Source organism: Carassius auratus, chromosome 19, assembly GCF_003368295.1.
Source record: "Carassius auratus strain Wakin chromosome 19, ASM336829v1, whole genome shotgun sequence".
NCBI classification, from domain to species: Eukaryota; Metazoa; Chordata; class Actinopteri; order Cypriniformes; family Cyprinidae; genus Carassius; species Carassius auratus.
In genome coordinates, this window is record NC_039261.1 from 27,775,182 (window position 1) to 27,791,137 (window position 15,956).

The 15,956-nt window shown below is 37.3% G+C and overlaps 1 protein-coding gene across 1 annotated transcript in view; it reads left to right on the plus strand.

The window, feature by feature from the left end:
• LOC113120090 (potassium voltage-gated channel subfamily H member 8-like) overlaps window positions 1–15,956 on the plus strand; it is a 44,344-nt gene that overhangs the window by 3,003 nt on the left and 25,385 nt on the right. Inside the window, exons 2-5 of the mRNA XM_026289964.1 lie at window positions 8,042–8,275; window positions 9,943–10,074; window positions 14,919–15,049; window positions 15,147–15,381. Coding sequence (XP_026145749.1) covers window positions 8,042–8,275; window positions 9,943–10,074; window positions 14,919–15,049; window positions 15,147–15,381 — 732 coding nt within the window. The remainder of the gene's footprint in view (window positions 1–8,041; window positions 8,276–9,942; window positions 10,075–14,918; window positions 15,050–15,146; window positions 15,382–15,956) is intronic.

The window sequence follows — 15,956 nt, forward strand, 5'->3', positions numbered from 1 at the left end:
TCCAGACTGATTTGGTGTCCTAACAGAAAGAACTTGCAGACCATCTATGTCTAAGGTTTGAGAAATGAGAAACGATACTGTGTTTTATTAGTGCTAGAGCTCCCACCACACGAATCGTTCTCAAGGGACATGGTGTCCTTTGGGCTGCTGGGTCCATATATTACCAAACTGTGACGGCGTGTAACCATGTGACTATGGTTTGTCCTTCAGGGGAGACTACCTGTACGGTTGTCACACCTTGGGCTGCCACAGGTAACATAGCTGAGAATAGCACAGGAATGGTTGGAAATAGCTCCTGTCATATTGGAAGGAAAATTACAACAATGACACAGGGGGCGATAACAGAGAACTTCCCATTAGGCGACATCCATGGTGGCTGTCCAAAAATGATACATGTGGAGAGCGTTAACAAAGAGGTTGAATTTTGTTTTTTTAATGGTGTATGGATGTTGTGTTTATTACATTACAGACACAAATGAAAGAGCATGCATCAGAAATGCGTTGCCAGTTTTTATTTTGTATGTGCTGTACAAAGCCAAATCATTTGTGAGGAAAATGTTATGCTAGTCCATACAAAATTGGCCACTACAATGCAAAAGTTTTCAGGGTTTTCAAGATATTCAGGGTGATTGCTGTCATGTTCCAGGTGGTTGCTATGTGGTCTCTGTGTAACTCTCATCTCTATGTTTTTGCCATTAGTATCATATGCCTGTTGTAAATTATAAATTAGACCTATCTTAAACAATCTGAAGTATTTTGCATATATTTTAAAGACTGTTTCAATAGTTTTTACCAATCCAATCACAGTCACTATGGTCCAAAACAACATGGCACCCCATTAAAGCAATAGTTCACCCAAAATTAGCTGTACATTTTCTCACCCTCATGTCGTTCAGGATGTTAATGGGTTTGTTTGTTCATCAGAACAGATATGGAGAAATTTAGCATTACATCACTTGCTCATCAATGGATTCTCTGAAGTAAATGGGTACCATCGGAATTAGAGTCCAAACATAAAACATGAAAATATGGATTATTGTGATGTTTTTTTATCAGCTGTTTGGGCTCTCATTGTGGCAAGTAATCCACAACACTGAAAATGCTGAATGTTTGTAATAAACAAATTCATCTTTAAGGTGTTTTAACTTCAAACCATTGCTTCCAACTAAAATATGAATTCATAATCCCTAAAGATGCTTTCTCCAATGAAAAAGTCATGATGTTTGAATCAGGAAAGAAATCTACACAGATAAAGCACTGTCTACAAGCAAAAACAGTTCTAAACAAATATGTTGGGTGATTTTTATGTGCAAGAACAACAGTAAATGGATGTTTTCACTGGAGGATGCATAATTAAGGATTATGGATATTTTGGCCAGAATGACAGTTAAAAGTTAAAATTCCATGATGAATTTGTTTCTGATAAACTTACAGCTTTTCAATTCACATGAAGGACTAGAGTCATGTGGATTGATGTTTTTATCGGCTGTTTCGATTCTGATGGTCCCATTCACTGTAGAGGATCCACTGGTGAGCAAGTGATTATGCAATGCTAAATTTCTCCAATTCTGTTTGGATGAAGACAAATGTCCTGGGGTGAACTATTCATTTACCTTTCATTATATGGACAAATAACTTATTTTTCTTGCTCAAAACAAAGAAAGTCATGCATGTTTTAAATGATACAAGGGTGAATAAATGATGACAGTTTTCTTATTTTTTTTGATTAAACTATCCCTTTAATAATTGGGTTCAGAGTTTTTAAAAATAGCTAACCTTATGTATGATAAATAGAAATGTGCTTTCCTTAGCAAGCAACACTAATTACACCCTTTAATTAATAATCTTGAGCAACTTCCAAGTTACATGAGAAAGTCTGCTGACTTGTTTTTGTCAAGAGAAGCTATACATGTGTTAAACTCTCCTCTGCAGCTTCCTAATGTGTGTGCTTGCTGTTATGCGTTAATATTCCATCAAGACGAAAGACTCCAAAATACTCTTTTCACACAGATACCTGTCAGGACAGCATATGGTGGGTAATTACAGTAAAGCAGTGTGTGTGTGCCAGTTGCGTGTGTTTGCAGTTGTGTGTACCCAAAGAAAAGGAGAGAGTGTGGTTAGCTATGAAAGAGTAATTTAGAGTAATTTTGGATGAGTCCTTTTAAAAGAACATTTCAAGTAGATGCTTCGTAAAATTACGAAGCGCAGGGTTAGACACCCAAGTCAGGTAATGGAGATATTTCAAGTGGTACACTCTTGCATGTAATGCATAATCACATTGCCAGCAAACTCAACACATATCAGGAACAAAATAAGGAAATTGGCATGTCTGCTGCACCTCTTTAGTTTGGAACAGATCTGCAGGTCTGAAAGACAGTAAAATTGAGGCTCTAGAATAGGAGAACAGTGCGTGTCTGTTGTCTGGACTTGGGATAGAGATGTCAGTGTGCTGTTTTTCTGTTGTTCACTGAACTTCACACAGAGCTGGAACTGAGCTCATCAGTCATCATTAGGGAAAAGAGAGAGGGACTGGAATCCTGAGAGGGAAAACAAAAAAGATGGACGGGCTAAAGAAAGCATGCAGAGAAATGAAGCAGCAGAACATGGTCTTTTACCTTTGCATATTATAGGTTAACATTATTGGATGGTGGAAAGAGGGCACCATGAGGATGCACTCTGCAATTTCAGCAGGGTTGTCTACATGGATCAGACAAGAATACAGATAGAACTCTCGCTCACTGTTTCAGAGTCTCCTAGAATGGAATTCTGGGATCGTGGCTGTCTAGACTTTCAGACCTTGCCATTTTCCTTTGTCTTATTAACATTCAGAGAATATTTGTGTGTGCTCTGGCATGAATTGAAACTAAATTTGAAGGGCCCTGCTAAAACGGTGACAAAAGATTATGTAACCACAGCAGATTAGTGAAATAAAAAGGTTGAAATGATTAGATACGATGGAGCCATTTCATACTCTTCCTATTGCTGCTTCGCACATTGCTGAAAGGATTTTAGCACCATATGCAGATGGTTTTAAATGAGTGTGTTTACTTTCTTGTCAGATCCATCATGCCAGTAGAGCTCATTAGCCTGGAGTATTTAAAATGGTAGTTTTTACTGAGATTCAGGAGTCTATTATACATAAAAACATACTTAGTTCATATCAGTGAAGAAGTTGAAAGTTTTATCCTTTATCTGTGCTCAAACCTGTTCTCAGATGTCAGTGCAAGACATTATACAAGATGCATTATACAATGCATTCTTTCAAGGAAATAGGATTCAGAACAAAAAGACAGTCAAGATCTCAAGCCAGCAAAATCAAGGCTGAGCTAAAAACATACTTAATCATAAGCTCTCTAAACCTTAAGAGTTTGAAGGATGTGTCCTACACTTAGAATACTCGTGTACAGCTTATTGTGTACTGTGCAGTGAATACTGTACACTTGCTGTCTGTTGTTTTTTACAAATAGAATGTTAATCAGTATGTGGTATGCAGTGAAAACAATGCATAGCTATCATCGGATTTAATTCATTATTCATTATTCGGATTAAATGTCTAGTTATGATTTTGGAAAATGAAAATGGCAGTTTTTTACTTATTTTCTTTTAAACTGAAATACTATGAGTGATTTTTTTAAACTGTGCTGAAGCGCACAATTGACAAAATTAAATTAATTGACTTTCATTGTACAGGCAAAACCCACTGAAATCTTCTATTTGTGTACTTTTTGACAGCCGGTTTGGAATGATTTAAGGTTCAGTAAATATTGACATAATTTCTATTTTTAGGGTGGAATTGTAACAAGTAGTCAGAGACGTTCGGATCCATATGCAGTAGTTTATTATCGAGAATAGTCAAACAGGCAGAAATCATAAAACAGCGTCAGGTATGTCATGGGATATCCAAAATCAGAAACAGTAACAAGCAGAGGTCGGGGCAGGCAGCAGAGAATCACAGTCGCTATAAACAATCCAAGATCAGACACGGAAGGAAAAAAAACACATGGAAAACTCCATGCCAGACAGAACTAAACAAGACTTCGCAATCTTTAAGAGTCTAAACACAGTATATATAAGGGGGTGGTAATGGGGAACACCTGGTGGTGATTAGACCTTAGCACAGGATTATGGGAAAGGGAGTAGGGAATGGAAATGGACACCAAATACAAGAGTCTTGAGTAGAGTGCCCTCTACTGGAGTTCATGGGTACTCCAGCTGATGATCGTGACAAGAATGTCCCTTTAAGTCATCTTTTTTGCAATTTTATTTTGTGCCAGTAGTGATGCAGAAATTACATCTTGAACTATTGATGTCACAGAATTTAGTCCATGAAAGGTCAGGTTTAGCACATTGTAGTTCATGTAGTGTGATAATGCACATTGAGACAGTAAAATTGCATGCTAATAAAACATACTATTTACTGCAGGAAGAATACAGGTATTATAGTAACAGTGTTCAGTTCGTGTTTCTCATAGACTAGAGTCATTCATGTAAATCTCACATCCAGTGTACGTAGCCATACTCAGCCCACCTTGAGTCTCTGTTTAATGCAAAAAGATGCTTCAAATGCAAGACTGCATTGCAATAGAAGGTTCCAGCATCTGTCCTGCCATTCCCTCCCTCAAACATCTCTCCCTCGATCTCAAGCAGTTGTTCTCTCCATTTCTCTTTTCCTTGCGTTCTTCCTCCCCTCACTAATCATACTGCCTCTTTAAATAGCTCTCAGGTGTTCCTGTTTGGGACATAGACCCACAAGAGGGGGACAGAAGGAAGAAGTGTGTGTGTTTTATACGACAATCTGGGGCAGACGAGAAATGTGGACATTCCCCCTCTCTCTCCTGCCTCACCCCCTTTTTCCCCTCCATCTTTTTTACATGTTTTTCAGAGTAGATATGCAGTTTCTTTGATAAACACACACACACCCAGTTTTTACAGTCTGGATTCAATCTGTCCAATTAAACAAAAACTGACAGAGTAAACCACATGAGGTCTGTTATGGAAATGAGAGAAGATAAATATATATATATGAATATATATGAATATTAATTTTTATTTTTTGCTTGTACATGCTGTCTGTGACAGTGCACACATGAAAACATGTCTGGGGATAGGATAAAGATGCATTTTGAACAGCAAACATATACACTGTATGCATATATTTAGATAAAACACAAATATGCTTAGATATGCTTAGATATAGACAAACACCCAGCCCCAGTTTTGAATGAACAAGTAGGTACAGTATTTTCAGCTGTTGTGGTATAGCTGGCCGAAAGGTTATGACCTGGGAGTGAGTAGATGGACAGTAAGAGAGAGAGATTTCTCTTCTGGGATGTGCTGTCATCTTTAGACTGCAGAACCAGTATGGCTAGTAAGGCCAATTTGGTATGCATCAATGTCAGTGATTGTGAAAATATTCCTAGAAACTGTTTTCAGTCATTATTTTTGTATGTTTTTGCTCTGTTGATTCTGTCACAGTGCTTAATCAAAGCCACATCAGATGGGCGTACAAATAACAGGCTATGCAGGATAACAGAAGGAAATTCTTCTGTTTTGAGCCTGGGTTATTATAGTTAACTAAAATTAAAATCATTGGAAAAAACAAAAACATTATTGTTTCCTAAAATAATATAAATATTAACTGAAAAAAAATTGTGCTAGTTGCCAAGGTAACATTTCTAATCTTCAGTGTAACCTGATAACAAAAATTTGATTTTAAATTCAATTTTGTAATGAAACTAACGGTTGCTCACTGATACTAAAATAACACTGTTATGTCCACACTCTTATGAATTAGAGTAGATAGGAATTACAGTATCTGCCTTGTGCCTAAGTTGTGCCTGAAATTTTTTTTTCATAAACTGGGAGCCACACCCATGAAAATGATCATAAGAGTTACAGTGTTTTAATAAAGATCCTGACAATTTCACCTGTTAAATCTGGTAATAGTCACATTTCTTCACAAATAAATTTTGTGAGAGATGTCCTAAAATGCATCTGCTTGTAATGTATTTGCTAAAATTAAAATGGAGGAAGATTCTTTTTTATTAAATCACTTTTTGACATTGTCGGTTTGATCAATAATAAAAAAAAATATCCACAGTTTAATTCTGTTATTGAAATTCTGTCATTAAAAATATTGATAAGCCCATAATTATTTTCCTTTTCCTTTTTATAATGCACAATATTATGCATTTGGACTACTATTAATTCAGCTTGCAAAAACTGAAATATGTTATAGAAAAAGCATATTGCTTTGATTTTAGTGTTCGTAATAGTAGAGGAGGAATCTCTGGGATTCTGTAGATCTCAGAGAATTATGTCAAGTTAATATATTAAACAAATACTTGAAGTTTTATACTGGAGAGTTTGTGTATCTTTGCTTTTGTTACATGTGCACAGCAACTTTCTGAAATGCGCTCATTCACCCAAAAACGAAAGATTATTGAAGATCATTAGTGATCAAAAATCTTTAACTCACCCACATTGTTCCAAATCTGTATGACTTTCTGTATTGTGCTGAACACAAATAAAGACATTTTTTAAGAATACTGATAACCAAACATTTTTAGTTCCCATTGACTTCTATTTTTTGTCCATACAAAGGGAACCAAAACATTATTCAAAATATCTTCTTTTGTGCTCCACAGAAGAAAGAAAAGTCATACAGATTTGGAACAACATGTGGGTGAGTTAATGATGACAGAATGTTCATGTTTGTGTGGAGTAAATGTATTAAAAGGGAATGTGCCCCTTTAAGAAAATCCCATTTATTTAGTGCTTGATTTTTGCAATTTTTGGTCATTGACTGTTTGGCACCGATAAAGAACGTTTCACAGTTCATTCTGCTGTCTAACTGGTTTTATGCATTTATGAATCGTTACTCTATTTCTTTACTTTACTTCCTATACCTTTCCTCTTTCTGTCTCTCTCAGCAGCATTCTTTTCCCTGCCATTTAGATTTTCCTTTTTTGCTGTTATTTCTCTCTCACCGTCCCTCTTCTCATATCTCTCTGGGTCTGACCCCCCAACACGTACAGTGTTATAAATGAGTGCCTAACTTTACTTTTGCTTATGTGAGCAGAACAAATCTCAGTAAAGTTGTTCAGGCCCAAATGTCTGTCTCCTCGCCATGTGAACGCTTCTCATAAATGGCAGTGTTTAATAATGCTTGTGCTTGTCAGTCTGGGGATTCAGAGATGAGGCTTGCGAAGGCTGTCCTTCGAGAAACGTCTACAAGGCAGCGTTGTTGTATTCATTTATAATGCATGGATGCTATTAATCTGTTTTGACACTATGACAGGGTAAAACAATAAAACAAGTCAGAATACCAAAAAATTATCCAGGCAGGAAATTGGTTATGTAATAACATCAAAACAAAGCCTTTTCACATGAAGAGCAGCTAAAGCTTTCTGTCTAAGGCATATCATGCAAGGTCATGTGACTTATAATGCTTTAGAGACATGATCCAGTGAAGTCATAAAACGTAACTGAATTAACCAATTAAATTAGAAAGAAAAAAATTAACCAAACTAACTTACACAAACTTAGACTAACAGTTTACTTAACTGTTCAATTGTAAATTAAACTGTAAACTTTAACATTTTCTAAAAATCTAAGAATCCTGCTGTATTTTAGATTATTTGTAGTTTACAAAGCACTTTTTTGGGTAGTGAAATTGATGGATGGAAGCATTACAGCATTGTTGTATATTCAGCATCAATTTCAAGTATTCAGTCGTTTATGCATCAGCTTCAGCTTGCTTGAAATGATTTAGACTTCAGAAAGTTTTGTTTCAAGAGATTTAAAGGTACTGTAAAAGAGTGAACAGATAAGAGACAACTGTGGTTTAGTGAACATAACAGGGCATTTTTGTACCTGATTTGTCTCTATTCTGTAACAAGAAATGTATTCCAACATGGCCTGTAGTAAAACAGCAAGCTAAAATCCTATGGGAGCATGTGGTTAAAATTTAATAAGGAATAAACAGTAACAATAAACATTAGTAAGCTAAAATCTATGCTTATTGTTGTGTTTCTAACAGACAGCAACTTCATTCTGGCCAATGCACAAGTGTCCAAAGGCTTCCCGATCGTGTACTGCTCGGATGGATTCTGTGAGCTTACTGGATTTGCCCGAACTGAGGTCATGCAGCAGAGCTGCGCATGCAAGTTTCTGTATGGGCCAGAGACCAGCGAGCACATCATTCTTCACGTGGATTCTGCGCTTGAGGAACGTAGCGAGCTCAAAGAGGAGATAATGTTCTACAAAAAGAATGGTGAGAAGAAAAAAGTCCTCGGTGATGTTGCTGCAAAGTTTGTTCTACATGTAAAAACACACAATGTAATGCATTTTGACAAATGCTAGAAGTGTCAGGTTGAGTTTCATTTGCGTTGATCTTGGGAATTTTGCCATCTCTAAAACTTTTAGTAGCAGTTCCACCGTTTAAAGGATTCCAGTAATAATGCATGGAAAGTTGTGTGGTCCATCACTAGTAATAGCACAAGGAGATATTACAACACACCTCGCAAGTGAAATCTCTAGCCATTGTTAGAAGCAGATGGTTTTATTAGAGCTGGTTGGCCAGAAGCACCAGAGAGACTCTAAAGTCGGATTACAAACTAAAGTCCAGCAGGTGCGCAGATTTATTTGTGGAATTTACGACGACATTGAAATGGATTTCATACACCACACTGTCAATCCTTAAAATGCAAATTTTAAGATTAATTTTCCTTAATATGGTATATCTCACTCCCTTCCACAGGTTATTTTTCTGTGAAATGGTACATTTTGAGATTTGAGATGAGTCAAAATGAATGTTCTTTACCTTTTGCTGGATTAGTAACTAAAATGTACCATAGTACTATTTTTGTGTGGGTGTTATAGTGGTACCACTGTGTCCAATGAAGTACTGTACATTTAAGTAATATGTACACACAATGGTTTATAAATATGGTATTCATTATGGTACCACTGCAGTACATTCAGGTCAATTCAATTTTATTTGTATAGTGCTTTTTATGATATAAATCATTGCAAAGCATCTTTACAGAAAACTAATGTTCCTATAATATTTAGTAGTAGCTTATCAGTGGTGACTCAGTTTATGCATGTCTGTATTATATTATATTCGTATACATCTTCAAACAAATCTGTGTTTTTTTAGTACTTTATTACACCACTTCCTCTTGCTCATTGTAATACATTACAATATGTATTATACTTTATTATATTACATTACATTTTACAAATATTTGTATTTCGTTTGCTAAGGTCTTACAGTACATCTTTAAATGATGGTGTGGCGTTTTAACACCTCCCTATCTTTTCCTCGTGCTCATTCTCCTCTCCCCCTTTGTTCTGTATTGAATGGAACATCTCCAGCACACTTGTTCTAGAGAGCGTTATTATTTCAGCCCCTTTTTCTTCTCCATAATGGTGAGGCTTTTTCGTGAGGAAATGAGAGATTTGACAAAGACTTCGCCAGCTGTGAGCAGTCAGACGGAATTCCCCTAGAGGCTTCCAGTAACGGCTACTGGTGGAGAGACAAACACACACACACACACACACACAGACGCATATTAGCTAAATACACATATAAATGCCCTGTCGCACACATACACCCACACCACTCAATACTCACAGACAAACAAGCATTCACGCACACACCTACATGGGAATTGAATACCATAATGGTTCCGCTCTTTTTGGATGGACTGCTCTTTTTTGTTTCAGGTTTTTTAACATTTTAAATAAACTGGAAGTAATGTATTGCCAAGTACACTAAAAATGTGCTTCCTGTGGGAACAACTAAATTAACTAGTTTTAATCAGGTAGCCATAGCTCTTCAGTGTGACTTTCCTCATTGACGTGTTTTACTGTGTGAATGTCTCTTACTGTCTATGTATGTGTTTATGCATTTTGCCTTTCTCAATTCCACTGCAGGTAGTGTGTTCTGGTGTCTGCTGGATATTGTGCCTATCAAGAATGAGAAGGGAGATGTGGTCCTCTTCCTTGCCTCTTTTAAAGACATCACTGACACCAAAGCCAAATCTATACTTGAGGAGAAGAAAGGAGGTTTGTACACGATGAATGGGTTTATGTGTGTGCATGTTGTTTTTTATATAATTGTATTGTTCCCAGACATTTCCTAAAAATTAAAAGCGGAAAAAAGACTAAATCTTAAAATTTGTAATCAAAATATGAATGATCAAAATGTAGTGTACTTTTTGCCATGGAAACAGCAGTGTTCCAGCATAATCATGAACCATGTGTGGAAAAATAAGGTAAATATTTTTATTATGCTTCAATTTCAGTTAAGCTGTATTTTTATGAAATTATCCACAATTTTTTTTAAACACAATTTCTGCTGCAGAATGCTGTTAAATACAACCCACAATATAAGTTGTTGAGAAAATAGCAACCCTTTATTTGTCACCCTGTCCCGTATACGGGACGCCTACATTTACTTCACCCATTTCAAAATCAGACATTGCATTAACATGTAAATGGTACATCAGTATCATGATACAAAATGTTTTCCTTCATGAATTAAAAAAAATTTGGATTGTGCACTATAAAGTCTATGTTCAAAAATGTGAGTGACAGTTAAGGGGATAAGGGGTTAAAAAATGACAGTTCATGTATATACATGAAGATTTTTGCTAGACAAATTAAACTAGTGAGAGTTAAAAAATGTGTATTAAGGGATTTTATTTCACAGTCCACAGGGCCAAATGTGTCAGCCGTGTAAGAAAAACCCTCATATGATCCCATTTGTGCTTGTCTCGTTAAGGTGAGGCGGGATAAAAAACTGTTTATTGTGTGACCGAATCCAGATCAGGTATTGGCCTCAAGCACCAAAAGAAACCCAGTGCAACTGTGTCTGTCCTCCTCGATTTTTCTTTTCACACTTTTGCCTTTTGTTCCTTTCTCTCTCTACCCTCCTTCTCTGTGTTCCTCGTGACCTGTGCTGCTAGTAAATTGGGAGTACATTTATTAGGATCTGTAATAAGTGTTATGCTGCTGGTCTCCCTGCTGACTGCAGCCTTTTATGGATGAGTTTTTGTCGCCCCTCTCCTCCTCAGGCCCTGCAGGCAAAAGTGATCTCTATCCCTCTCTAATAACCAGCTTCCCAGCTTTCTCTCTCACTTCCTAGCCCTTCATCTCTTTCTCTATCCACGTTTCTCTCTCTGTCTGGCTATCGCTCCATCCCTTCAGTCCTTTAACCCTCCTGCTTTGGTTTCCCTTGGTACCTTGTTCGGCAGGGTTGCAATGAGTGACATTTTTCCCCTGTTGCCCTCGGCGATCGAGACTGGCAGCCTGGCTGTCTGCTTGTTTCCACAGCTGGTTGATTTAAAAATGCTACATACTACACATTCGTACACACACACACACACACACACATACACACACATACCATAATGGTCAATATCCACAGAGACTCCACACATTTCATACGTTTTTATCTCTGTGTCTAACAGTGTAACCATTGCACTACAGTATTCCTGCTGGCACTTTTTGTCTGTTTCATTTTTGTTTTTGCTTCCAACAAGAACTAGCACAGTCAAAACATTCTGTATGTTGATTATGCAGTGAATTTGCTTTCGCCAACCTAGGGAGGTGAAATATTATAGTGATGGGTACTCATGTCACCAATGACATTATGGTATTCGGATCATGTGTCACCTGAGGTGTGGTTATGAGTACATCACATATGAAATATTGGTGGGATCCCTAACTTGAAGAACCTCTTTCTGTATCATCAACACAAGAAAGACACAACTGATAGACAAGAGTAATCAACAACTGCTGAATAAATACCATAAACGTAAAATGAATAGAGTGCATTAGATGCATAAATTGCAAGTGATTATGTTGGGTGTTGCTATGTCAGAGCTACTTTATTTGGAAGATAAACTGTTGCTACTCTGAAACAAATAAAGTGAAGAACCTTATTATGCATCAAACAAATATGTGAAAGATAATTTGTTATCAACTGCAATCAGCTATATTAACGTCTAATGCAAATTAGAAAAATCAAACAATGATAATATACAACAATGCCAAGGTCTCTGGAAGAGGTTTTGATAAGTGATAGTTCCGTTCTCTGTGGTTGAGTGAGCGATGACAGTGACTTCATCCACTGGTTGTGCTGGTTACAGTGCAGTGGGGAAAGGAGCAGGAATCCGATTCAACAGTCTTGAACATGAAGCATTGTAGGATGCTGATTAGAGCTGCACGATATAGCGAATGTGATTGCCATGCATATCTCATAGTAAATCTCCAACACGTGCTTTCAGATGGAGCAGACGATTTAATCATGTTATTATAAAATCGAAGAAATCATTTTGCATTTATAAAAAAAGCTCTTTGCGTAGCTTGTCAGTGAACTACGGCTCTGTGTAGTAAATGCTGCTCCATCTGAAAGCACATGAAAATACCACATTTAATAATGGTAGATGAGTGTTTGAAATAAAACCTGCTGTTTTAAGCAGTGGTAATGTGTCAGTTAGCATTGCATTATTATATACTTTATTATAAATAAAAATTATAATAAGCAAACTCAGATAAACCATATATTCAGCAGCCACTATAGGCATTTCCTGGGTTTGCCTTGCGGTGTATTTGGAGTTTCATCGCGAGAGCGCCCTCTGGCCTTCAGATGGAGATTTACTGCTAATCACAGAACCGTGCTTCACTGAAAGATATGCATGACAATTGCAGCTTCTGCGTAATCTTGATTTATCGCCTTTGCAATTTAATTTTGATTAATCATGCAGCCCTAATGCTGATCTCCTGGAGCACCAAAGGGTCCTGAGATCTGGAACACACAGATGTGGCCCTGGAAGTGCATTATGGTCTTTTAATACGGCCTGAATACGCAAGCAAAAGTAGCTTGAAGTGAAGGTTTGCTCACCGGAGCTTAACCTTGTTGCAAATGTCTGTGTCTTCTGCCTCTCTGGGCTAGAGACTCAGAACGGGTTGTTTCTGTTGCTGTCCCTTTCCTTGCAGGACTGAGACTCAGAATGGGTATCTATTCCAGTCTCTCTGGATGAAAGACTCAGAACGGAGGTTGATATTTAATTGTCTCACTGCAGGGCTGACTCAGAACTTCTGTGTTTCTGTTAGTGTCATTCTCTTTCAGGACTTAGACTTAGAACTTGTTGATCTGTTAGTGTCCCATCCTTCGCAGGACTCAGACTCAGAATGGAGGCATCGGTTGCCGTCCCCTGTAGTGGGCCACAGGCTCCGAGTAGTTGTGTCTGTTGCTGCCTTCCCTAAAACAGGCCGGAGACTCAGAACAAGGAGTGTCTTTTGGGAAGGTACCTCAATCCCTTTCTGATGAGGAGGAGATTGCAATCTGGCGCTTCTCCATTTCCCTGCAGTGATTGGCTGTTTCTATCAGTGTGGGGGAACATGGCGTGTCCCACCCTTTTTTCCTCCTGTGAAACTTATTTGCATAGTCCAAACACAGTCGCACAAACGCTGTCACTGAGAATAATTATTTCTCTGAATAAGTATAAGATGTGTTTGTTGTAGTTTGCATTAGTTTAAAGGAACACTCCACTATTTTTGAAAATAGGCTCATTTTCCAACTCCCCATAGAGTTAAACAGTTGTGTTTTACTGTTTTTTAATCCATTCAGCCGATCTCCAGGTCTGGCTGTAGCACTTTTTTTAGCTAAACTTAGCAATGATCATCTGATTAGACCATTAGCATCTCACTCAAAAATGATCAAAGAGTTTCGATATTTTTCCATTTTATAACTTGACTCTTCTGTAGTCAGCATCATGTACTAAGACCGATGGAAAAAGAAAAGTTGATGATATGGCTAGGAACTATACTCTCATTCTGGCTTAATAATCAAGGAACTTTGCTGTCATACCATGAGTGCAGCAGGCACTTAAAGCTGATTTCAGCTAATTTAATTTTGTTTTCTGCAATTTGGCAGCAATGTTTCGGGGGGTTTGTTTGAAGGTTGGGTTGTTCAGGTTATAGTAATCCATAGTGTTTTTTGTTTTGTTTTGTTATTTTCAGCAGCAAAGTTTTGGATTTTCAGATGTTTGGCTTCTTAAAACAATCTATGCTAAAACACTTTTGTACTTAGGAAATGCATCAACACTGGAAATAAACCCGCATTTGTTAAACCATTTCATGTGGACTTACATCTCCAGTCTAGGATGTCCTCTTATCTAACTGGTTTAGTTCAAGACCTCAAAGACTAAATCAAATGAATCTACTGCAGTATTTAACAGTAACTGTTCAACATGGGAATGAGAACAGCAGAGCCCCAACCAGAGGAAACCACTGGTGTAAAGCAGGTCACCAGCAGAAAGGAAGTTATTCTTGTGTCACATCAGCTTTTGTATAACAGCGGTATGGAGGGCAATAGAAGAAAAACAGGCCACTTTGAATAAAACCACCCTCAATGCATGGTAGTATTGATGAAAAGTCTTTTTCTTCGCCAAGCAACAAAAACCACTCTCTGAATTATACACTTTCATCCAAACCAATGCAATTATTTTTCTGTGTACATAACATTTTTGGAGCGGGAATTCAAGATTTTAGGGGATGATGGCCACAGATGTTTTCATAGATACTTGACCATGTACCTTGCTTGTTATTTCAAGCATCGTACCAATACCAGCTTTAGTCAATGTAATGCTGCAAAGCTTAAGTTATTACAGTGTTTTTCATTTCATTAATTTTACTTATTTTATTTTAAATAAGTAAAAAGACATGCAAAAACAGGATATACAACAACCTCAGTCCCATAGGAATCTGCTTACTGTGTCCTCTGGTGTTGGTGTCTTTATGAATTAATCAAAAAGTATTTTGTGCAGTGTGGTTTTGTTTCTTGATGGATTGTATCCAACATTGCCCTTAACTTTCATAACAACAGTCCAACCTTTCCTCAGAGTGCCGGCGCGAGAAGGCCAAGGGCGGGTCTCCGTTTGGCTCCACTCGGCTGCGATCTAGCACAGTTCTCTACCATATTTCAGGACACCTGCATAACCGTCACAAACAAAGTAAAATCAAACTTAACAAGGTGAGACCATTCAAATATTAAGGGAAGAGAAAAATACAGAAACTGAAAGACAAAACAGAACCAGTGACTTTACCAGAATTGTTCTCGCTCTATCTAGAATGTTTTTGGTGATCCACCTGCTCTTCCTGAATATAAAGTCGCTGATGCCAAGAAGTCCAAATTCATTCTTCTCCACTTCAGCACCTTCAAGGCCGGCTGGGATTGGCTGATCCTTCTGGCTACATTCTATGTGGCTGTGACGGTGCCGTATAATGTTTGTTTTATTGGTGATCAGGACTTGACACGTAGCACCACTGTCACTGATATTGCCGTCGAGATTCTTTTCATCATTGGTAAGAGAATTTTGATCTTTGACATTATGTTAAATCGGTCAATTATGTAGTATGTTTTTCCACTGTGAGCCTGATTTTGATTTATGACATTATCTTTGTTCTATCACATGTATGTCTTTACACATGATTCTAATCAGGTCTTTAAATCAATTTCAGGCTCTTTGACATCTTCCATTAACTCTCTGTGGTACAGCACTGCCACAGGGCAACATATCTTTTTCCTTTATTTTCCTGCTATTTAGAAAAAATGTAATTGCATTGTATGAATTAAAAAGGCAATTTGTACAGAAACCAATAATATTCTTTAAGAGGTTTGACATTTGAGTTTCTCTCCATGACTGAATCCTGAACTCTTTCAAGCAACACACATGCTGTGCTCCTCAAATTGCACTGTTATTTATATTTCCAACATCTTTGATCTTTGAGCTTAAATAGATGTTTCTGTTGACAGATTGTTCACAATTTAAGAGTAAAGGATGTTGATCCCATGTGATTTAAATCTGAATGACAATATGAATGAAACGTGTTACTGATTTCAGTGTAATACAATAGCAGGATGAACTATAATGTATTTT